The 24,977-nt window shown below is 47.2% G+C and overlaps 1 protein-coding gene across 1 annotated transcript in view; it reads right to left on the bottom strand.

Moving 5' to 3' along the window:
• Nucleotides 1-76: 76 nt before the first annotated feature.
• Nucleotides 77-24,977, bottom strand: part of MAP3K14 (mitogen-activated protein kinase kinase kinase 14) — a 31,575-nt gene continuing 6,674 nt past the window's right edge. Inside the window, exons 2-16 of the mRNA XM_059489456.1 lie at nt 22,403-22,675; nt 21,794-21,863; nt 19,446-19,656; nt 18,735-19,331; nt 17,578-17,715; nt 15,482-15,611; nt 14,467-14,598; nt 13,958-14,062; nt 12,410-12,573; nt 11,271-11,421; nt 10,338-10,688; nt 9,009-9,115; nt 7,637-7,781; nt 6,620-6,720; nt 77-3,899 (exon numbers count right to left, since the gene is read on the bottom strand). Of these exons, the coding sequence (XP_059345439.1) occupies nt 3,735-3,899; nt 6,620-6,720; nt 7,637-7,781; nt 9,009-9,115; nt 10,338-10,688; nt 11,271-11,421; nt 12,410-12,573; nt 13,958-14,062; nt 14,467-14,598; nt 15,482-15,611; nt 17,578-17,715; nt 18,735-19,331; nt 19,446-19,656; nt 21,794-21,863; nt 22,403-22,655 (2,820 nt within the window). The 5' untranslated portion in view covers nt 22,656-22,675 and the 3' untranslated portion in view covers nt 77-3,734. The remainder of the gene's footprint in view (nt 3,900-6,619; nt 6,721-7,636; nt 7,782-9,008; nt 9,116-10,337; nt 10,689-11,270; nt 11,422-12,409; nt 12,574-13,957; nt 14,063-14,466; nt 14,599-15,481; nt 15,612-17,577; nt 17,716-18,734; nt 19,332-19,445; nt 19,657-21,793; nt 21,864-22,402; nt 22,676-24,977) is intronic.

Below are 24,977 nucleotides of genomic sequence, written 5' to 3' on the forward strand. Positions count from 1 at the left end.
AATGTCTCATTCAGCATCACCATCTTGTTCTCTGGGACAACACATGAAACCACCAGCAGTGACAACAAACAAAATCTTCTCTTTTTTTTTTTTTAGCTTTATTTTTTTTCCCTGTGAAAATGCAGGTCAAAAACGTTAACTTCAAGAAATCACAGTTTTATAAAGTGTCATTCATTCCATACAAGCTCCTCATTCCAGCACCTTCCCCCAGTGCCCATCTCAATGAGGAGATCCTCAGCTCACCAGCAGCGATTTTTCCAGACTTCCAGACGGAGCTGCACAACAAGAGCCATCTGTGTTTATCACTCCTACTTGTCCTCCCCACCCTGAGCTGGGGTTCTGTCCTAAACACTCGTTATGAAACCTGACAGAACAAGGATAATGCAAATCTTTGCCGACTTTCTGCTGTCAGTATTGCCTTCATCTGGAGGCCAGCTTGTTTGTGCCTGTCACAGCAAAGTGACAAGGCAAGGGAACAGGAAACTGTCCTGGCAGCAGGAGAGAGCCAGGGGCAGCTCAGCACAGCCTGGAGATCAGCCCAGAGGAGCTCAGGGACTGGGAAGGCACCGGTGGTTTGTGTCCCCAGGCAGGGATGTGACAGCACATGCCACCCTGAGAGCAGGGACACAGCCAGCTGGGAGCCTGCAGCCTCACTGGGCACTTGTGGTGGCAGCAAAACAGGGCTGGAGGCTTGGGACAAACAAACAGGGGGAATCCTGGCTAATGCTGCTATGAGGGGACTGGGGAACATGGACATCTCCATGGACCTGGAGATCTCCATGGGAACACAGACATCTCCATGGGCCTGGGAACATGGACATCTCCACAGGCCTGGGGATCTCCATGGACCTGGGAACACAGACAGCTCCATAAACCAGGGGAACACAGCCATCTCCATGGACCAGGAGATCTCCATTGGCCTGGGAACATCTCCATGGACCTGGGGATCTCCATGGGCCAGGAGATGTCCATGAACCAGGGGAACACAGACATCCTCATGCACCAGGAGATCTCCATGGGCCAAGAGATCTCCATGGGCCTGGGAACACAGACATGTCCATGGGCCAGGGGAACACAGACATCCTCATGGACCAGGAGATCTCCATGGGCCAAGAGATATCCATGGGCCTGGGAACACAGACATCTCCCTGGGCCAGGGGAACATAGACATCTCTATGGACCTGGAAACACAGACATGTCCATGGGCCTGGGGAACATGAACATGTCCATGGGCCTGGGGAACACAGATATCTCCATGGACCTGGGAACATGGACATCTCCATGGACCAGGAGATCTCCATGGGTCTGGGGAATATGAACATGTCCATGGATCTGGGAACACAAACATCTCCATGGACCAGGAGATCTCCATGGACCTGGGAACATGGACATCTCCATGGGCCAGGAGAGCACCACGGGCCTGGGAACACAGACATCTCCATGGACCAGGAGATCTCCATGGGCCTGGGGAACACGGACATCTCCATGGACCTGGAAACACAGACACCTCCATGGGCCTGGGAATACAGGTACCTCCATGGATCAGGAGATCTCCATGGGCCTGGGAAAACAGACATCTGCATGGGCCTGGGGAACTCAGACATCTCCATGTTCCAGGAGATCTCCATGAACCAGGGGAACACAGACATCTCCATGGGCCCTGTGAGGACATCCCAGGCCCAGGAGGGCTCCCTGCCCCGTGCAGGTGGCTGAGTTCAGTTAATGCTGCAGATGCAGAGCCCAGGAGTCCTGCAGGCAGTCCTGCTGCTCCCTCCCTGCTGCTCCAGGGCTCACTCCCAATGCCCAGGCATGGAACTGGACACCAGGACATGGGAGCACCCTTCAGGTGACAGAGGCACAAGGTGCAGCCTTTGGGATGGAACCCACCGTGCTTTGGGATTGACACACCACCACACACTCACAAAAACAACCAGGTTTTCCTCCTGTCCCCTTGGAGGAAGCTGAGGAAAGGAGCCAGGGATCCACTGAGCCTGTGCTTGGGAGTCCTGGAAGAGGCACTTTGATCCCTCCTACTCCAGAGCTTAAACTCTCAGTGATTTATGGCATCTGAAAAAAGAATTGGAGCCAACCTCCCCCTTCCCCACTCCCTCCTGGAAGATATGTGCATAATGTGTTAATTATTTACTGAAAAGACTCTGAATGTGGCATAGTAGATATAATTAGGTGCCTATTTTGGACAACGTATTAAGTGCTTTAGAACAAAAAGTGCTATAAAAACGATACCCAAAGTGGTGACAGGTTTCATTTTTCTTCATGAGTTCCACTTTCTTATTAAAAACTTGAGTTTTCTGATCAGGGATGTCACTGGTGGAGCAAAACCAGCCCATGCTCTGGGAGACCAAAGGGAAGGAGCATCCATTGTTTAAGGAGTGCTGTTCCTCAAAAAGGGAGACCCAGAGTTCTGCTTTTCCCAGCTATTTTCTGAGTGAACTTTCCTTGGGAACACTTTGCTGCCCCATGGTGTCTCCCAGAGCAGCATGGACCTGGCAGAGCCCACCTTGAATTTGGGAGCTGCTGGATGCAGAGCCCCTGCTCAGATGCAGCCTCAGAGCTCTGGGAGAGGCACAGCCAGAAGGAGGGACTGTGATTTCCAGCTGTGCCAGGCCTGGTACAAGCACGGCCCTGAGCAAGCACACTGGGAGCTCACACCTCCCCTGGGATCTGTTCTGGGGTGGAGAAGGGTGAACAACACCCACCCACCTGAATTAACCTGTGAGGTTTCAGTGTGTTCCAAACATTCAGAAATCAGTAAAAAAAACAGTTTAAAGCTTAAGGCATTGCAGGCCCAGCTGCCCATCCCACTCAGTGAACCCAGTCTGAAGTGAGGAGTGGGAAGCATTGTGAGGGCAGGCTGAGCTCACAGAACTGGGGCACTGGGCTGGACTGGGAGCTGGGAGGGAGATTTTTATAAACTCTGCAATAAAATTCATCCCTGTCACAGCTGACAGAGCTGATGTCCCTTATTCCTCCAAGGATGGGACAGCACACCTCAAGTCCCACCTCAGAGGTGGGAACAGGATGGAGGAACAACCCCTCCATGGAATTCTGTCCCCTTCTCCTGCCCTGCCTGCCAGGGACACCAGAGAGAGCAGCAGCTCCTCTGAGCCCTGCAGGTGGGGGCTGCAAGCAAAGCTCTTTCTGGGAACAAAGTTCTTTTCTCATTCAAGAACGAAGCAACTGCGGGGAAGGGTGGGAGGTGAAACCAAGAGCCAGCCAGTGACTGCTGTGGATCCTCCCCATGCTAAAGGCTTGAGGTGGAGATGATGCTCCCCAGAGCCTACAGAAATGGTTTTTCCTCCAGCTGGAAGGAAGTCAGCCAGCTCCCCTTGGCACAACACTGAGGGCACCCAAGCTCCTCCTCTGGGCAAGCCCAGCCACGACGGACCTCACCTTGGAGCAGGAGCAGAGTTCTCATGGCCCTGCTCTCCTGAACAGCACAACCTCCTTCCTCTGAGAAGTGAGGAATTTCCACCTACCATTCTCAAGCTCTAACACACCCCAAACAAGGAATTCCCACTGTCCTGGGGAATGTCTAAGCTCAGGACACGTCTTGGAAGTGGACCAGAGCAGCCAACAGCAGCGAGGGCAGCGAGCTGTGATCCTGCTGCAGCACAACCAGCAGCCACTGCACTTGGTGCTCCACGGCAGGGGAGGTCAGAAGCTTCTGCAATCCCTCCTTTCACAAGGTGCAAAGCTCCAGAGCAGGCAGGGCCTCAGGGCCTGTTCTCCAGCTGGCCGTGCTTGACGCGCCAGGCCCAGCCCACGCTGCAGTCGGGGGCCGGGGTGCACTGCAGCTCGATGCCAGAGTCAGGCACCTCCATGTTGTAGTGCACAGGCTGCCCCTCCTTGGTCACCAGGCTGAAGGCAGGCACGGGGATCTGGGGAGCAGAACACACAGAGCTCAGTGCCACTTCCAGTCCCCTCCATCACACCCCTCTGTTGGGGAAGATGGAACAGGAAAGCATTATAAATATGATTGTCTGGCAAAAGGTTTTGAGAATATAGAAACTATAAGTGAGATTGAAAGGAAAGCAAGCTTCGAGATCCCTCAGTTACTGAACAACTGGAAAACAATGGTGTGGCTGGCTGAAGGTGATCCCCTTTTGATGGAACAACACCCTCTGCAAGCAGGCATGTCTAAGAGTCTGAGCAGACCCTGCCAGCTTGGCAGAAGGGGCCCAAAGAGGAGTTTTTAGGGTTTAAAATGTAACACAGTATGGTAATGTAGTAATTCTTATAGGCTGTATGGAAATGCTATAGGATTTGTATCTTGTACTAGATTGGTTAGTGAGAATCAGAATATTCAACACAGAAGATGATTTATTGTATGGGAACGGGAACCTCGCTCACTTACTTACTTTTCTATGCTCTTAGCTCTTACTCTTACCTCTTGTCTCTTAGCTCTTGCCTTTTACTCTCTCACCCTCTCATCCTCTCTCCCCCTCTCTTCTCTCAGCCTGCTCTGAGCTGTGTTTGGCAGCTCCCAGCAGGGCCCTGCACCCAGGCCCTTTGCAATAAACCCCAAATTCCTCGACCTGGCTGCAGAGATCTCTCATCTCTGTCCGTCCCAACCGTCCTACCCCCGATGCTCCTACACCCCTCCATCACACCCAGCTTTTCCCAAGGCAGAAGCAGCTCTCAGGGAGGGGCTCGTGCTTGGCAGGAACATCCTGAGCTCCTCTCATAAGGAAACATCTCACAACTGCACTGGGCAGTGCCCACCCTGCTGCCAAAGTGAGGAAACCCAGGGCACTGGGAATATTTCTCTGTCTGCTCTAGGGTGTCCTGCCCCCAGGGTGTCAAAGACATCTTTTATGAAAAATCCTTTCCTTAGGATTTTTTCTCCTGAGAAGCTGGGAGGCCTCAGGAACAAAATGTAAACAATGGTTATCTGCTGCTGTGGAATGCAACAGGTGCATCTGGGATTGGTCTCATGTGGTTGTTTCTAATTAATGGCCAATCACAGCCCAGCTGCCCAGACTGTCTCAGTCAGTCACAAACCTTTGTTATCATTCCTTTTCTATTCTTAGCCAGCCTTCTGATGAAATCCTTTCTTCTATTATTTTAGTATAGTTTTAATAGAATATATAACATAAAATAATAAATCAAGCCTTCTAAAACACGGAGTCAGATCCTCATCTCTTCCTCATCCTCAGACCCCTGTGAACACCATCACACCAGGGGAGCTCTGACTTTGACCCTCATTCAAGGAGAAAGTTTCCCAGACTTCAAGATAGACTGGAATCCACAAAAGTGTGAAATGGATTATAGAGAGCAGTGTAGGTGTAGCACTTGGTGAGAAATTGAGATTTTGGGATTTTTAGTGTGTAGTGGATGGAAGCGAGATGGAGAGCACAGGGTGTCATCCTGGGTTTCTTCTTCTTTCTTCTTCTTCATGGGTTTGGGTGGCATTTTGTAATTGGGCAGAAAAGCTCACATTGGGAACAGTTATTGGGTTAAAAAGGGAAATAATCTAGGTGTCAGTCCTTAATTGGATAGTTTAGTCTTAAAAGACCTTGTAACAAGAGATTGTTGGCCATTTTGTGCCTTGCTGCAGAACTCACAGCAGTGAGACTGTTTTACTGATAAGAAATAATAAACACCTGAATTCAAACATGAATTACTGTCTCAAGTGCCTTCAATCCAGACCCAGAAAAAACAGTGACTGGTAGTCCCACACCAAAGTACCTCCCTGAGCTCTGGGCCATGGCTGGGGGGTCCTGAGCTGCCCCTGTTTGGGCACCTGAGCTCCTCTGCAGGTATTTTGCTCTGTGATGTCCACAAGAACGGAGTCTAGAGAGAACCAGCACCACTGGAACATCTTCTGGACTGGTGCAACATCTTTTAGAGATGATCCCATTTCACAGTGAGATCTTTCAGATCCCATTTTACACTGAGATGAGTCACAGTCCCACAGACTCTCCAGAGTTTCTTTCAGGAACAGCCAAAGCAGCCCACAGTGAGGTTCACAGGAGTGTGCCAACATCTCCAACAGAACAAGCTGGAAGCACCCCAGCCAAACAGAGCTCATCTCCCTGAGCTGATGCTACTGCTCATGATGAAAAAATCTATATATGATTTTTCAAGGAGAGGGGAAAGAGTTTATAATGGAGGAGAAGGATTTTTTTAAGCTGCAGCACAGAATATCTATATTCTAAAATCTCTGCTCACTCTGACAACTGGCACTCGCTAACAATTCAGGTTTGGTACCAGGTTTAGGCTGGATATTAGAGAAAATTTCTTCACTGCAAGAGTGGATAAGCATTGGAAAAGGCTGCCCAGGGCAGTGGTGGAATCACCATCCCTGAAAAGGTTCAGAAAATGAGTGGATGTGGCACTTGGAAATATGGTTTAGTGGGCCTGGTGGGATTTGGTCAAAGGTTGGACTTGATGATCTTTGAGGTCTTTTCCAACCTTAATGATTCTGTGATTCAGAAAACATTCTCTGGTACCACACTCACAACAGCAGCACTGAGATTGTGCTTCTAAAGCTGTCCTAAGGATCCCTGAACCACTCCTGGGTCTCTCTGGCATTCAGGGGTTACAAGGGAAGAAATCATTCCTCAAATGATGCACTGAGCTGCAGTCTGTGTCTCACCTGGCTGCTGATCCCCGTGGCAATGTCTCCCACCTTTGTCCTGTGGAAATCTCTGATATGCAAATTTTCTCCAGTTAGCAACTGGATCTGGATTTTCACTCCTGGAATGCACAAGAGGTTCTTTGAGTTCTTCTGAGCCACAAGGACCTCACAGCCCACAGCAAAGCTGACTGACAAGGCACACACATGGGGAAAAGCTCATTTTTGTCATTAAGGATTTCATTTATGTAGGTCTTTTGCTGAGCATGGAGCTTGCTGCAGACAGCAATGACTCACAGAGCAGAGCTGCATTTAGCAAGAAAGCAGCTGAAGGGATGGATTAATTTGCACAATATGCCCTCAAAATTCTGGGTGGATGTTTGTGGTTATAAAACATTCCTTGCACATGGAGGCTGCATGAACCAGGGCACACAGGATCTGTGTGTGCTCAGAAACTTCCCTGGATTTTACTGCACAGACCCATCTGGCACAGACATCTTTTATGAAAAATCCTTTCCTTAGGATTTTTTCTCCTGAGAAGCTGGGAGGCCTCAGGAACAAAATGTAAACAATGGTTATCTGCTGCTGTGGAATGCAACAGGTGCATCTGGGATTGGTCTTGTGTGGTTGTTTCTAATTAATGGCCAATCACAGTCAGCTGGCTCAGACTCTGTCAGAGACACAAGCTTTGTTATCATTCTTTCCTTTTCTATTCTTAGCCAGCCTTCTGATGAAATCCTTTCTTCTATTATTTTAGTATAGTTTTAATATAATATATATAATAAAATTATAAATTTTAGCCTTCTGAAACATGGAGTCAGATCCTTATCTCTTCCCTCATCCTCAGACCCCTGTGAACGCTGTCACATCCACCTGTGACTGGGCCAGACTGGGTCTCCTCACACCCATCTTTAGGTGGATCTGTGCTGCCACAGCAACAGAAGGACAAAATGAGTTTAAAAACTCCATCTCCAGCTTGTCTAGGTAGTGAGGAAGTGATTTCTGGCCATTTCTCCCTGCTGAGGGAAGGAGACCCACCGTTGAAGCAGCTGGGGGTGTCCGTGTGCCGGCTGCGGCTCAGCAGGTTGTTCCAGCTGCAGCTCTGCCCCTCTGCCTGGCTGTTCCAGGAATGGATCCCAGAGCTCATGGTGTCCCTCAAGCTCTGAGAAGCCTTCATGGAGTTCTGCAGGAATAAGCATAAGTTTGTTTAAGGTTCTGAAAGAAAATGAGCTGGCAGGAGATGAGCATTAAAATAAGGTCAGGAGGAAAAAGGTGGAAATCCACAGGGATTAGTCAACATTTATGTGCCATCTGGGATTGCAGTGCAACAGATATTATAGATATTATCAGATATTCCCAATAGTTAAATCAATAATGAGCTGAAAAGCTGAGTGAGAAAAGAGGGGCTGTACTGACTGGAAGGAGAATTAAGAATCAGTTAAAATATTTGTCACTTACTGACATTAGAAACACCCAGGAAAAACAATTCACTGCACAAAACCAATCAGAGGCCCTATGTGGCTGCACTGTTGTATTGTCCCAGTCAATCTGACACCAGCACAGAGGTCAGAACCAGTCAAAACCAAGTTACAGGTATGGTGTAGGTGTTAGAGGGAAAAACCAAGCAGAGTCAGATCCCACACTGCACACTGTGTGTGCCAACAGCTGAGCTGAGCACAACTCCCTCAGTCCTCCTCAAAAAGCACTGGAACACTGAGAAGAGAGACAGAAATAGGACACAAAGCTGCTCCCAATCAGAACTGGCTCCTGCACAAATTGGGGACTGAATGTCTTTGAAAACTGTGGTTGAAGGGCTTTTGTCCTTCCCTGGTCCAACAAGGCCTGTTCAGTATTCTTCACTGGTATTTCCCCACCTTAGGAACACCAGAGAGAGCAAACCAATCTAATTGAAATTGGTAAATAACCAGGACTATGTATTCATTATTGTCAATGGGTTAAAAGAAGTTCATGGAGAATAGATCTGGGAATGAATATCCAAGATTTGGGTCTGTTTTCCTGTCTCACCCTCCTGGCCTTTCCCTAAACCATGGCCAGGATGGAGACCCTGCACAGCTGCTGGGTGCAGCTCCTGCTTCCATCACTGCTTCCCCAGTTCCCTCTCCTGCACAGACAGGGTTGAGGCTGCTGAGATTCTCTGTATCCACACTCTTGAAGCTTCTGGTGAGGATTCAGCACAGGAGAACCTCTGGAGGACAGGATCCATGCTGGACAGGGAACCAAAGCACAGCTACAACCCTCAACACCCCACTGGGCACGAGCAAAACTTTCTTCCCAGCAAATTGAGTGTCAAAAAGCAGCAGCAAAGATGAGAAATTCCAGATTTTCATTGGTCACAGGTCCCAGTTTTGCCAAGGAGGCCAGGCAGCCACCCCCAGCTGTCCCCACTCACCTTCTCACTGGCATCTGACACAAAGGGGCTGTCAATGCTGAGGCAGGAAAGCATTTGCTCCTGCTCTTCCAGAGAGTAAGGCTGGGAAAGGCTGTTCAGAAAGAGTTCTGCAGCAAAAGGAAGAGAAGGGAGACATTTCCAGTGTTTCAGGGAGACATTTCCAGTGTTTCCCTCCATGCCTCCCTGCTCTAATCACAGCTCTGCAATTAATACCCAAAGCTTTTTCAGCAATATTTAATGAATATTCATACTGGTGCCAAGAGAGCCCAACACACAACTCTGCCATGCAGAGGCCACTGTGAAACAGAGAAACTGAGCCAAGAGGGGATGGATTGTGCAACAACATGCAAAATAACACCCCAAAATCACCAGTTCTTGCCCTTATGTCTCCTGTGAGATGCCACTTTAGATCTATCCACATTATCAGGGAAAAGCCAAACTCATGTACTCAGCTCTCACAAGTATCTGGAGGTTTGTACTCCCTTATCTGGATACAAGTACTTACAAATACTGCAAATATTCCTGATAAAATCCAGATATCCCATACATAACCAGCTCTTACAATGCTGCTGAGGCCCAAAGCCATTTGAGAAAGAAGCTGCCCATCAGCAACCCCTAAAATTCCTCAGGTTTCTGACACAGTTACAATTCAAACCACTCTCTTCCTAATTTCTTTCAATTAATTTAAAAAGACTAAAAAATATGGGAGAAAAAAAGCAAAATGTAGAGTTATATTAGGGAAATGGAAGTGGACAAATCACTGATTTCCACACTAGATTCACTGCTGGTTTTCAAACTCTGGATTGCTGTTCTAACCAAATTCTTTGGCTGATGGCTGTAGGTTTTCCAATGCCCAGAACTAAACAGTTGCAGGCTGGTTTTAACTGCACTGCTTTGCTTGACATCTGCTATTTCTTTATTTTTATCCTGGCTTACCTCAATTAACAACAACAACAAAAAAAGTTTGAACCCAAAATTGCAGCTGAAGTTGGAATTCTGACACTGTTTACACAGTGTAAACAAGCACAAGTCTGAAACAGGCTGCTTTCCAAGAGGTTCCTGCACCTCTCTCAGAAGGTTCCCCCCTGTTCAGGAGGAAGGAAATTCTGTTCACTCCCTTTGTGGCACATTTAATTGGTTCAGAACTATTAGTTTTGGTAGCTTGAAGGAACGTTGAGCAATTTGTGTAACGAGAAAGGAACTATGAGCAAAATGACATCCAAGCTGAAAACCCAAAAATAACTGTCAACAAGCCAAGAGAAAGCAGCTGTATTTTTATCCTGCTCTCAAGCAAAAAGAGCTTAATTCCTCCCCCAGCCCAGTGCTCACCAATTTCCAGCTGCTGAAGTTCTTGCTCTGAAATGTTTGTGGCTCTTTCCACGTGGCTGCAGCTCTTCAGGGGCAGAGGAGTTGAGGAGAGGGGTGGGGGATCACAGGTCTCAGGTATCTCCTTGTCCTCATTCCAGTGGGGTCCCTCAGCCTCCTCTGTTTGCTCCAGAGATGGAGGTGGGAGGACTGAGCTGCCACAGGAAACTTTGACTGACAGTTTTGGGTCAGAAGCAATCTCAGAAACTGGGCTCACTGTGGGGGACAGGGATGTTTGTGCGCTGTTTTCTTTGTTCAAAGAGAAATGTCTGGGCTCTCTGTATTCACCTTTCCAGGGGCTTCTCACACCTCCCACTACAAAAAAAAAAAAAAACACAAACATTATCAAATAAAGCACTAAAAACAAGGGTACAAACATTATCAAATAAAGCAATAAAAGAGGTAAAAGTTTTCATTTTCTGTAAGAATTTTTGAAGTGTATTTGCTGTAAAATGTTCAGCTTCTTCATAAGATAAAACCAGATCACCTCCACAAATTCTTGCTGTATTACAGAACCACTCAGCAGGATTAAGCTGAAATAAATTAGTGATGTGTCAGGGGTAAAAATGAACCACAAGTATGAGTTACAGCTAGGGATGCAGCAAACCCTGCTTGCAGTTGTGCTGCACACATGCTTCAGCTGACAGGAGCCCTCAACAAACCCACAGAGCTCCCCTCCTTCAGCACAGAAGGAAGAAGAGCATGTGACAGCACACAGGAAATTATCATTTATTTGGGTGACAAACAGGCTGCAGGCAGAAGCCATCAACCCAAAATATGCATCAATGCTGTGAGAATTATATCCTGGACAATAAAACAGACTGGCCCTTCCAAAAGGAGCAGCACCAGTGGGAATACAAAGGTTCAGCTGCATCAGTTACATCAGGACATTTCTACCTTCCTCAAGTGCCACGCTGGTTTTGGTTTTGAGCTCTGATGCAGATGCCCTGTGCAGAGGCTCCTTCTCCAGCCCCAGCTTTATAATCTCAGCAGTGAGAGGGTTGCAGGAAGGTGGAATTTCCCTCACAGGAGGCGGCTCTTTAGCGATCTGTGTAACAAACAGGAAGTGAAAGAGGTTACACCAGAGAGGCTTAATTTGATTTCAGGAAGGTTCTTCCCACCCCAACAGCGTTTCCAACTGAAATGAAAGCATTAAGTGAGAGCTGAACAGTAATTTTATTACAGCTGAATGGCTCAAAAGGCACACCCAAGTCATGAGTGGGGCATGGAAGAACAACCCAAGCAGAGCAAGCCCAGGGAATGCTCAGCTCCCAGAGCAAGGCAGGTATCCTGTCATGTAAGAGCCTGAATGAGAGACTCCAGGAGCTCTCCAAAATGCAGTTTATTGTATCCAAAATGCAGTTTATTCCATCCAAGAGGTTACAGCAGTCCAGGGTTGTGGGTGACAGAGCTGTGCCTACAGCTGTCAGCTCCAGCTGCAGGCAGGCCTGCAGACCCTTTGGTTTTGGTTACAATGCATTATATACTTTGCTGAGCATCTTAATACAGTAGAACCAATCTATACCTTAATTATTATCTCTAGCCTATCATAGCTACTGTAATTACCATATTCATGTTAATGTTCTCCAATCACTAAAAGTCAGTACATTACAGTTTAAGCCAGAAGTTGTTTTTCAGTTTTCTTGCAGTGGAAAATTCTGAGACCTTTTTTCTACTTACTTGTTTGCCTGTGCTATCTTCCTGCTTGATAAAAACATCTTCTGGTTTGAGGTGGGTTTATCCTTTGTTCTAAGCCATAAAAACCCCTTCTAACTAACATAACCAAGAAGGCAAAGGGTATCCAGTAAACTGGCTCAGCAATTCTTTTCTTCTCCATCAAAACTTGCTTCCATCTCTATTCCTACATTTAAAAATCTTTCTGCTAAGCATCTGTGAGACTGCCTTGTCAAACTTTCATCCTTCCCAACACTGTCAGATGCCCAGCTGGCTCCCAGCCATCCACCCTGAGGTGAATGCTCCCTGGCCAGCAGTAACAAGCTCAGGCAGCTCACCTGCACAGAGGTTGGGTCACTCACCTTCAGGCACAGAGGGTGGTTGTAGTACTGGGTCCAGGGGTGGCAGCCATTGAGCATGTGCAGCATCATGCAGCAGCTGCTCCACACGTCCACCTTGGAGTCACAGCGCTTCCCCATCACCACCTCGGGGGCCATGTGGGTCTCTGTGCCAGGCACGTAGTTCCCTAAAGCAGCCAGGAGGAAACTCAGAGCAGGCAGGCAAGAGAACTGCTCCAGTGCCACTGGGAGGGGGCCTGAGGCAGAATCCCTCTCTTTTCAGCTGAAGTGAGATGTGGCAGCTTTGTAGGATGGAGTGGTTTGGGTGGAACACTCAAAGTTCATTCAGTGTCACCCCTGCCATGGCAGGGACAATTTTCACTGTCTCAGGTGGCTCCAAGCCCCATCCAGCCTGGCCTTGGGCACTGCCAGGGATCCAGGGGCAGCCCCAGCTGCTCTGGGCACCCTGTGGATTCCTAATTCCCAATATCCCATCTGACCCTTCCCCCTGGCAGTGGGAATCCATTCCTCTTGCCCTGTCCTTCCAGGCCATTGTCCCAAGTCCCTCTCCAGCACTCTGGGAAATCCTTTAGGCACTGGAAGAGGCTCTGAGGTCTCCTCTGAGCCTTCTCTTCTTCAGGGGGAACAATCTGAGCTCTCCCAGCTTTTCTCCATAGTGGAAGGGCTCCACCTTAACCCAAAAAGCAGCATTGTGTGTTCTCAGAAACTATTCCCTCTCAGACCCATCCCTTATGCACAGAATAGGGATTAAACTTCCCTTGCAAGCAAATCTGAGAGGCAAAATGAGCTTGACTTTAGAATATAAACCCTTCTCTTTCAACAGCTGCATGAAGAAGCATGGTTAAGCTTAATTGTCAGAAAAAAAGGAATTTTGCTTTAGTGAAAGTCAGCACTCTTCCTCATTATTTAGTGAGTTTACACAACAAGTTTGAGTAGGATTTTAAAGTTTCAGTGTGGTTTCTTGCAGGGACAAAACACTTAAAGCAGCACAATGACATAATCTTACAAAAACCTTTCTAGCCTGGGAGATGAAGACCATCACCTCCCAAATTTCAGGTCATTTTGGCTGTCAGTGGGATGCCTCACAGTAATACCAATAAATGAGACACCATGAGCAGTTGCTTGCAAATCAGCTGTTCCCTCTCAGAGCCATCCCTTATACACAGAATAGGGACTAAACTTCCCTTGCAAGCAAATCTGAGAGGCAAAAAAAAAAAAAAAAAAAAGGAATTTTGCTTTAGGGGAGGTCAGAACTTTTCCTCACTATTTAGTGAGTTTATACAAAAAGTTTGAGTAGGATTTTAAAGTTTCAGTGTGGTTTCTTGCAGGGACAAAACACTGAATGCAGCATGCTGACAATCTTACAAAAACCCTTCTAGTCTGGGAGACAAAGACCATCACCTCCCAAATTTCAGGTCATTTTGGCTGTCACAGTAATACCAATAAATGAGACACCTCAGCAGTTGCTTGCAAATCAGCCACATGTAAATGTTCATGAGAGAGGATGAGTCAGAAGAGCAATTCCTGAGAAAAGCAGCAGCAAAGCCTCACCTGTGACCAAGCACTTTCCCAGCCCGTCTGGGTGCAGGTGAGCAGAGTGGCCAAAGTCACACAGGAGGGCCCTGCTCCCATCAGCTGACAGCAGCACGTTCTCAGCTGCCAAGAGAAGGGTTCCATTAGTGTCCTCTGCATCAGGAGATGGGAAAAACACTCAAAAGCACACACAACTACAGCTTTCTAAGCCCAAAGGATTTATTTCTGCTGTCACTGCCTTAAGCAAGTAATTATCTCTTATAAATTACCAATTACCTGCCCTGGAGATTCCTGTAGCCCAGTGGTGGTGCCAAGCACCTTGGCAGACCCATGGGGTGACAAGAAGAGGTGACAAATATGATATTGCCAGCAGTCTAGAACCAAGGGAAACTCTAATTTCAAACATAGATCTGAAAATCTAGTAAGTAGATCTCATAACTTAAGTAAGTAATCCCACAATTTAATCTCCAAGCAGTTTGCCTCTTTTAAGAAATGACAAGAACAAGGTACTTCAAACACTTTCCTACCTTTGACATCTCCATGGAGAATGTTTTGAGCATGAAGATACTCCAGACCCTCTAAGACCTGGCCCAGGTAGCTGAGGGCTCTGTCCTCTGGCAGGCAGCCACTCTGTTTAATGAGCTGCCCTAATGAGCCACCTAAAAAGGAATCCAAGGAGTTCATGTTATCTTATGTTTAAATTCTCTCCAGCATCATCATCATTAGCATTCCTGGTGGTTTCCATTGAAAAAAATGAGATTTTCCAGGTCTGACAGCACTTATCTTCCACACATGGCTCAGTTCCTTCTGTTTATACCCAGGGTTTTTGCTGCTCACAGAACAGGCCTTGTTTATATGTTTTTTTTTTTTTTGCTTAGTGTCAGTTTAACATTGCTGCTTTGGAGCAAAAGCAAGTGCTCTGTGATCAGAAGAGGCATTTCTAGGTGTTACTGACCACCACTCACTCTTCACAGCCTGTTTTCCATGGTTCTGGCCAGAAAAGGAGCACCAGGCAATGGAATCATCAAGGTTTGCTTAGACAGCCAGGGCAATGAGCCCCAGTGGTGTCCTGCAAACCACCAGGAAGCACAAAGCAGCCCCAAATGTGTTTTACTGTGAAAAAGAGACTGGAATAAGGCAGGACTGGGAATCACAGCAAGCCCACTGCAGGGTTTACACACACCCATCCCAACCCACTGGGTTCCCATGGTTCACAGCCTGTTTTCCATGGTTCTGGCCAGAAAAAGAGCACCAGGCAATGGAATCATCAAGGCAGCCAGGGCAATGAGCCCCACTGGTGTCCTGCAAACCACCAGGAAGCACAAACCAGCCCCAAATGTGTGAAAGAGACACCTTGAACTGGAATAAGGCAGGACTGGGAATTATTCCCCCCACTGCAGGTTTTACACACACCCATCCCAACCCACTGGGGAATTCACACCACGAATACCCTGGATGCACTGAGGATCTAACAGATTCATATTTGGGCAGGAAGAAAAGGAGATCAACGTGCACTGGGCACTGCCATGGTGCCCTGCTCACCCTCCATGAGCTTCATGAAGATGGTGACCCAGGGACCCTCCTTGACAGCCCCATACAGGGGCACCACGCTGGGGCTGCTCACGGCCGCGCACGTCGTCAGCTCCTCGGCACGGAAATGTTCCAGCTGCACCTGCAGGAACAGGGAAAACTGAGCCATCCTCACACAACTGTCCCTCTCTGGGGGCTGTGGGACAGCAGACATGGGTTAACTGGGCCTGGTGGTCTTTTCCAAACTTAATTCTGTGACCTCGAATAGAAGTGGGAACGCTCGGGATGATGAACCCTCAATGTTTCAGGGAAGTGAAAATTCATCACAAGAGATGCCAGCTTGCAATAACTCCAGATTACAGGTAGGAAGGTAATTTTTGTCTCAGTAAAAAGATAATTTTGATAACTGAGGGAAAAAAAAACAACCCTGGGGATGGTGCAAAACTTGGCAAAAATTCAATTCCTCCAAAACAGGAGGGAATACAAAATACGTCCATCACCTTGTTAGGTGGTGTTCATCCTGCAAATGGTTAAAGAAAAACTTTATTCAATAAGTTCAGCCAAACTAAATAAAACAAGAATTTGCTGAAGTCCAGAAGGAAAACATGAGTCATGAAGATTCTGGTGGGAAAAAGATGCATCATGTTTCTTCTCTGTCAGCAATCCAGCTATAGCTGGTTTGCTTTCATCTCAAGAATTTGGAGAGCAGGTGCTTCCAGCACCAAGTCTGGTGAAAGAAGGTGAGGTAGAGGCCTCCTGTCACAGGAACTGCAGACAGTTATTCATGGAAAATTAAATAGAGCATAGAGAAGTGTTAAATTTGCATGTTAGAACTCTCTGCTTTCAGAGTGTGATCTAAGAAGATGCATTTCTGATATAAAGAAGTATAATTTATCCATCAGTAATTAGGTGGGGGGGAAATGACATTTTGAAAGACTTCAGCTTCTCCTACTTTCATGTTTCCCTTTTCAGCACAACCATCTTCCTTCCTGAAAACACACCCCACAAGGAACAGCTATTCCTCCCAAGACTGGGGATTTGCCAAATGGATAATACATTTAAATAGCTACACACTGACAGGAAACAATCTGGTTGTGTCACCACAAGATTTCACACCTGAACTGTGAGGATGCAGAACAGGAATAATTTTCTACATGCTTGAGAGATGTTTGTTTCTATAGCTGACAACTGAATGGTTATGAAATGGTTAAATAAACACACACCCTGACTTGTCTTGCCTGTTACATCTTTCCACAGGGAGCACAGCAAGCTGGGCCCAGTGTAAATGGGGGAAAATGAACATTTTAAACTGGAAAATGAAAGTTACGGTTCTTTTTGCACATAATATTTTTGTACTCAAGGCAAACACTTCCCACACAAAGTTTTCTAGTGAGATAATGTGAGAAACATCAGTTCACAGGGTGATGAAAGTATTCAAGTGTAAGTTCAAATAAAATACTTTACATTTTCCTCATCTCCTTGCATTATCCCTCTGTCTGCACCCCTGATGCCCTCACAGCAGCCCACAAATCAATGCCCTGATCCAAGTTATCTTCCACACACTTCCTACATCATGTGACAATGACATCTCCTGGAGAAGAACAGATTACAGTGCCAGCTTCTGGAAAAACACACATCCTTTGCTGCATCTGGAGCAGCATCACCTCAGAACAATGTGCCAGCACTGCAGCTGACACTCAGGAGATGAAAGCTCTGTTTGCAGATCCTACTGACTGCCTTGGCTTTTTCCTACTTTATTCCTTTTTCAACAGGGAAATAAATACCTGCCATGTAACCACTTACACCAGACATGGTTTGAGATAAGAATAGTCAGATAACAGACAACCCACTCAGCTGCTGCTCCCCTGCAGTCACAATCATTCAGAAAGCTCTATTCTTGCCTTTCAGCACACTTTAAAGCCAAATGAGCTTTTCCCTGGCTGCTGATCTTGGCTCCTGTGCACACACAGGTCCTCCAGCTGCTTCTCTGCCTGTCACCCCCTATGCTTTTCCTTGGACACAACAACAGCACTTCACTGTGACTGTACAAGGCCTAAAGAGGGAAGAGATTTCTCTCCATGTGCTGTCTTTCTCTCACACAGAATTACCTTCTTGGCAGCACACTGGAATCCTGTCTGCTTGTCCTCTATCTTGTAGACCTCCCCAAAAGAGCCAATGCCCAAGGAACCATGGCACTTGGTCCAGTGAACTTCTTCTCGGTACTCGTAATCCACCGGCTTCAGCTTCTGGAAGTACAAACAGAAAACAAAATGAAGCAACAAAAGAGACATTTAAATGTTGAGCTGCATGGAGATCAACATTCTCCAAAGCAGCACAAGGACAGATACCACAGCACCTCCCTAGAATTCTCAGTACAAGATTAATTCTGTCACAGGTTTGAGATGAAACCACACAGGATGAACCCATGTGATTTCTGTGAGGTCTGTTGGATTTAACTGAGTGGACTCCACTGCTGTAAAGAAAGTCCACCAGGATTTGGATGGATTTGGAGCTCTGTGTTCCTCTCTTCTCTGTGTTCCTCCCTTCTACAAAGCTGAATCCTACAACTCACTCAGACTCCCATGACTAAATGCAACCACTGAAAGCTTTTCTGCAGTCAGTAGATGGAGACTGTGCCTCAGGTGTCAGTGTGAACATGTGCAGGCAGGTAGGGGACACCTTGAGCTCCACAGACCACACTGACAGGGTCATACTGACCCCAGGGAAGTCTTCCAGGAGGACTTTAAGGTGTTGAGAGAGAACTGAATTCAGAAGTGAATCACGTCCCTAGGATTCAAACACATTTCTGTGCCCAGGCCCTGTAGGACACTGCAAGGGACACTGCAGGAGCTGCTGGTCCCAGCAGAGGCACAAACTGCCCTCCTGCACCTCCCCTTCTACCCAGCCCTGGTTTCTGTCACACTCCAGCTCCTCCAGAGCCAACAAATATTGCAGCCTGGCTGAACAGATTGGGCTCTTCCCCAGCAAACAGAGGACATGGCTGAAGACTGACTAAGCACAGAACCACTGCTCAGAGCCAGCCTGCATGTCTGGTGACTGAGCACAGCATGGAGCCAGCAGTCTGAGACAGGCAGGGCTTTAATTCCTGCAGAAAACAACCCTGCAACGTTATCTGGCAGCTCCAACCAGATCCAGAACCATTCAGAAATCACAGTTTTAGCAGCAAGCACATGGGTGCAGATTATCCCTCGCCCAAAGCCCAGGAGAAACTCAGCCTCCCACACCCCAGAGTGGCTCAGATCACCTCATTCAGCAGCACTCCTTCATTTTCACTTGCTTCATGGAATTGTTCCTTCAGCTCCAGCCCACCTCCTCTCCACGTCTTGGCCAGGCTGGCTAAATTTTGTGGTTCTCCAAAACTCACACTCCCCTTCAAGGCATCTACCAAATATTCTTCCACAGAAAGTTTGTCAGCACTTGTCTGCACAGACTGGTTGATGCATTTGGTGAAATTATATTCTAAGTTTAGGCCAGATAAGTGACTGTCTTGATAGTTGAGGTCACCATGGAAGTATTTGTCCAGAGCATTCTGCTTCATGGCACGGAGGGGATTGTCCACATGTGGGAAATGGGGGGGAAGGATGTTGTAGGGGAAAGGATGAAGAGTCTCAGGCTGGGGAACAGTGTCCCTCTGTTTCCAAACATGATTAAGGCACTGAATAGGGCTTATCAGCTTGTGCAGTTCAGTTTTGTACTGGCTCCTTGGGGAATGCAGTTTGCCCATGGACAAAGGGGCATGGGCAGGCTTCTCAAAAGGCAGTGGATCATAGCCCAAGTCCTTGTTAAATTCAGGAACCCAAAAACTGTTTCTGTAAAGAGTGCTTTGGTGGGATTCATCCTCCTAGAAAACAAAACCAAACAGCTGAGCAGGAACCTCAGTACAGCCACCAAAATTCACCCAAGAGCTGTTAGGAGTTTGCAGAGACAGAACAAAAGGAAGGTGGAAGATTCTCACCTGGACAGGAATTGGGGTGCAGCTCTCCTGTTCTGGAGTTCTTGGACTCCTCCTGCCAGCAGCCACAGGTTGTCCTTTCAGCTTGGATCTTTTCTTGTGCCTTTTCTTCCTGGCCCTGCCCCGGTGCCTCCCTCTCCAGGTGGGAGCCATCCTGCCCTCCGTGGCGTGGGCCACATTGTTGGGGATGTGATCGAGGCTGTCCGAGCGGCTGCTGCAAGGCAGAGCACAACAGGGCTCTGAGATGGGGCAGCTCAACCCACACAGGGGAAATCAGCAACTCTGCTAGCTCAACTGAGAGCTAAAACACAATTTCTTCACTTCTAGGAGGGGTAAGTTGAAGGTCAAGGCTCAGCAGCATCTCTGGGATTGTATAAAAGAAATGTCGGGGTGTGGGGGAGGCAAAATATTAAAGTGACCCAGGGTTTACAAATTCTGGAAGAACAAGGCTGGAATGTACAGTCACAGAATGGTTTAGGTTGGGAGGGACCTTAAAACCCACCCAGTGCCACCCCTGCCATGGCAGGGACACCTTCACTGTCCCAGGCTGCTCCAAGCCCTGTCCAGCCTGGCCTTGGCCACTGCCAGGGATCCAGGGGCTGCTCTGGGCACCCTGTGCCAGGGCCTGCCCACCCTGCCAGGGAACAATTCCCAATTCCCAATATCCCACCTAACCCTGCCCTCTGGCTAGGGAAAGCCATTCCCTGTGTCCTGTCACTCCTTGTCAAACTCCCTCTCCAGCTTTCTTTTATGTCTCTTTTTTGAACATAGCAGAGGGGAAAGCACTGCATGTCTCCAGGCTGCTCTGAGACAGTTTGTGGTTGATTCCTAGTGAATCACAGAGATAATGGATAAATGCAGTCTGTTTTAAAATTTATTTAAATTAATAAATGTTTTCATAATATCAATGCCTGCTCTAATTTGAAGGAAAAGAGCTCTGCACAGAGAAGAGGGATGACTAAGAGCACTCAAATAAAACAGCTTCAAAAAGCCAAAATGTGCTGGCTTGTAAAGCCCAAAACTACAACATGATTTCTAAGAATGTGTACAGATACACACAACACTGCAGCTGGGGTCTGCACAAAGAGATGAACTCTCAAGAGGAATATTTGCCTGCAGTTGGGGTCAGAAAGAGATGGTCTCCTTTCAACTCAAAGCATTCTGTGATTCTATGATTCAATACCAACCACAGCAGTTGGATTTTTAAAATTAAGCTCTAAGAGAAAATAAGATTTTTGATCTTCAAATGAAGCAATTGTTCCATTGATGCAGAACAGTTCTGATACATTTCTCTACTTTTCCTGATCAGTGATGCAGGGCACAGCCCATCTCTCCTTCTTTTCCTATTTTAGTGCTAAAAGATGCCAAAAGTAGAGTTCTGGCTGATGGCATCAGCACAGTGCCTTGAGCCTGAATACACAGCTGGTGTGCATCCCAGAAAACCCCAGATCCTACATAAAACCCCTCAGAAATGGGTCACTTTGCACTTCTTCAGATGGTTCATAGGACCACATCCTAAAGCCACTGGGCAGTGTCAAACCTCAGACCCCACAAGGTGTCTGAAGCCACCAGGGGACAGGCAGCACCTATTTCTGTACCCCAGGATCCATTTCAGGGTGCTGGGGCTGCCTGAGAGGGCTCCAGTGCCTAAAAAAGCTCCAGCATGAGCCCCAAGAGGAAGATATTCTTCATGAAGAACAAGCAGCTCACTCCAGAAAAGCAATTCCCAGGCCTCCACTTGTCCATCACAAGTGTCACTGCCCCTTTTACCACTTGCAGCTTCTCTGTGTTCACAACTTCTGTTGTTGATGCTGTCATTAAGCAAAGGTTCTCATCCCCTTTTAGCCTTCCAAGAAATTAAGATGTTCCCTTTTCTGAGGGCTCCTTATAGCAGCAGCCCAGGTTTCACACAGCTTTTCAGCAGATGGTGGAACAGTTTCAAAAGCATCAACACAGTTCAGTTAAAAAAGACTGAAAATTTCTCCTGGGATCCTTCTACATCAAGAACCTTATGAACATTAAAAAAATCAGTCATTTCAAAACAAATTTGACCACCCAGAAACAGCCAGAAGGCTACAAGGGCAGTAAATCTGCAGGTATTGCCAATAAGGAAAGGTGTTTCAAAAGGTTTGTGCCTAAATTTGTAATTTTTCCTGATAGGAAGATGTTTTGGGAAAGACAAATTCTTACCAGGCCTCAGACTGAAGGTAATTCCAACAGAAGGGCTTTTGGAAAAATGTTTGAAGTGCAGAGAGCCAGAGTGATTTGGAACAAGGAAAGTCAGAAATCAGCAGTGAAGAGGGGTGTTTGTGTTAAGTGAAGAGGGGTGTTTGTGTTAAGAGGTCTCTCACCTGTAACGTTTACTGTGGGCAATAAAGGATCTCTCTGATAAAGTGGGGCTGAACTCCTGACTGTTTTCACCTGTGAGGAAAAAAACCCAGGATTATCACTCGTCTTAAACAGTCTCTCCTAGTAACAACTGGACTCAAACAGCTTTAGCACTGTGCTAAATGAGTGATCCAGACAATCAGTGCACAGTCATGTCACACCACCCACACTGCATTCTTCCTCCCCCACAATTAGGAGCATTCCCAGCTATCTCCTGATCCCCCAGCTCTTTGCCAGATGAGCTTTACTTTGGTTTTCTCCTCTTTATCCCCTCCTTTAAACCCCTTTCAGAAGGCAGCTAAGAACAGGAGCCCCACAGGACACAGATCTGGTTGGGGTGCACAGGTCTCATGCTGGTTTGTTATTTCTGCTTTATTCAGTGGATGCTGCCACATTATTAGGAGATTTCATGAGCTTCCTAAATAGAGTCTGGGATGTGTCATCAGCTCCACCCCACTTGGGATTACAAATAGATGTGGCCTCAGCTCTCCAGGAGTGCAGAGGGAGTGAAATCTCATCCCTCTCTGCACATTCCTTTTTCTCAATGAAGCACAGCCTGCCCTGCTACTCACATTCTGCTTGGGCAATAATAGAAATTGATGCACAGCCTCCTTCTGTTTCTTCTTTTGCTGTTCCTCTGGTGATTACATCATTCAGGATTTTCCACTGACTGTCAAAGATGGCCTTCTTTGAATCTTCTACTTTGCAAACACTGCTCTGCTTTTCACTCACTGTCTCCTTCAGCCCCTCAGCAGCTGTGAGCTCCTTTTTGTGTTTGACTGCTGGATCAGGAGATCCCTGGCATGCAATTCCCATCACGGCCATTTCCCAGCTTCAGGGAGACACTGAGCAAGAAGAGAAAAACAAAACACTTGTCAAAATCCTTCACAGTTCATGAGAAACAGGAGGCTCCTGAAGGTATCATAATTAATAAATAATTCAAATCAAGGTGCTGCCCATGTTCTGAGCTGGAGAAGAACCCTGGAGTACCAGTCCTCAATTTCTGACTTGGACCACTGAAGAGCTGAATATTCAACATTCTCAGGACTGAAAGCATGCAGCCACACAGGTTTCAGAGAAACTGAATTCTTGGTATATTCCCTTAAATATAAACAGTGAAACCAAGGAGAAGGAGGAACTCCCATATCACTAAACAGGAAGAATGTTCATCCCCAGGAAAAGGGAAGATATGAAAGTTCTCCTAGAGTGCACCTGGGGGGAATGACACTGTGCTCTCCCACCACATGGATGGCCATAAACCCAAACAATTCCTTTTTTCCCTGTGCTCAGTTATTCCTCATCCTCCCTCAATGCCACCAGGCTCGACAGCCAACCTGCCCACCCACAGATCCTCCCTCACATCACCACCAACTTCTGCAATCCTTGCTCAAACCCATCAGAAGTGGAGCTCTTACAGAGTGCAGGATCCATGGAAGTTGGTGTGGGACAGAGGACAGTGATGGTGCTGGAACCATCATACCCCTTTCCCTGAGAGCTGGGGAGAGGATCAGCACAGACTGTGAATGACAGGAACATAAATGGAGCTCCAAACAGGCCCCAGCACAGAGAAAGGCAGAAGAGAGCTGAGAATGCAAAGGGGGAATCATAAACCAACATGGAAGCAAAGCACTGAGGGGCAGGATGGAGATTCCACATTGCTGATTTTCAACCCTGGGTGAGTGAGGAGTTCCCTACAGCACGAGCCCCTGGGGAATACAGCCTTGGTGTAGCTCCTGATTCACTCATCTTGGATTCTGGAGAAGTTAACCAGCTGTTTCCTTACAAACCTTTGTTGCCCCTTAAGTGCAAAGACCCCTTCCTTGTACCAGTGCAAAACTTTAAAATGAACATTTCCACCCTTAAACCACCCAGGGAAATTCAGAAACCTTGGGCAATGTATAGGGGAGTTAAGTAGCACAAACCCAGGACAGGACAAGGAGGGACATTTTAACAGAGGCCAGAAAATCAGATATCAGCATCACTACAGGAGCATACCTTGAGGCTCATCAGCTTCAATCTGCACAAATCTTTCTCTTCTCTTTTTCCTTTCCTTTCCTTGAAATTTCTTTCCCTTCCCATTCACTTTCCTTTCCCATTCCCTTTCAATTCCCATTCCTTTCCTTTCCCTTCCCAAATTTCCTTTCCTGAATTTCCCTTCTTTGCCTTGAAATTTCCTTTCCTTTCCTTGAAATTTGCTTTCCTTTCCCATTCCCTTTCCTTTTTCCTTTCCTTTTCCATTTCCCATTCTCATTCCCTTTCCTTTCCCATTCCCTTTCCTTTCTCTTTCCCTTTTCCTTTTTTCCCCACCTTGAGCAGCTGCCTGGGACAACGGGACATTGACTCCAACAGGCTCCTGGCAACAGAGATGAATCAGGAAAATGACAAAACGAGTGGGTGCTCCATGCCTGAAGGACCACCAAGGAAAAGAGGAGGCATTTGGGAGCCAAGTGCATGAACCTTGGTGCTGTGAGTCACCTAACAACCTGGCAGGTGTACAAGGAAAGTCAACAATGACCACATTCAGAGGCCAAACAGAGAACAGCTGCTGTGCAAAAGAAGTGCTGATGACAGTATCCCACTCATTAGGGCCATCCCGCTCCCTCTCCTCTACAGAAATGATGGCAATTCTCTGTGCTGTAAAATAATCCCTTGGAGCAGCAGCAGCAGAGCCTGCCAGATGACTAACCCAGCCACCAGTGGCCAAACTGACAAGTTCAGGGTTATTTTTATCCTCACTCTCTCCTGACTTGCATTAACTCTGTCTCTCCTTGCCCTCCCCTCACCTTCAAGGTCCTTCAGGGCAAACCAATCCCCATCAGCAAAAAATACAGAATTCTACCAGTCCCTGCCTAGCTGAGTCAAAGGAGAACAGAGACAGGGGAGAAACAAAACTGCAAGTCCTTGTTGCCCTCTAAAATGGCAAAGAATAACAAGGAAACATAACTGAGATTAAAGTCAACAAAGTTCTGCCTCACTTGCAGACTCAAAGAGACCGAGGCAGCAATTGTGAGCAACGGCCTGGAGCTGGGCACAGCTCAGGCAGTTTAATGTGTGACTCAGGTCTGTGGGGCTGTGCAGGGCCAGAACCTGCATGCCCAGCCTGTTTAACTGCTGCTGCACAATTTTCAGTCCTTGGAAAAGTCAAAT

Source organism: Ammospiza nelsoni, chromosome 26 (genome assembly GCF_027579445.1).
Source record: "Ammospiza nelsoni isolate bAmmNel1 chromosome 26, bAmmNel1.pri, whole genome shotgun sequence".
Lineage (NCBI taxonomy): Eukaryota > Metazoa > Chordata > Aves > Passeriformes > Passerellidae > Ammospiza > Ammospiza nelsoni.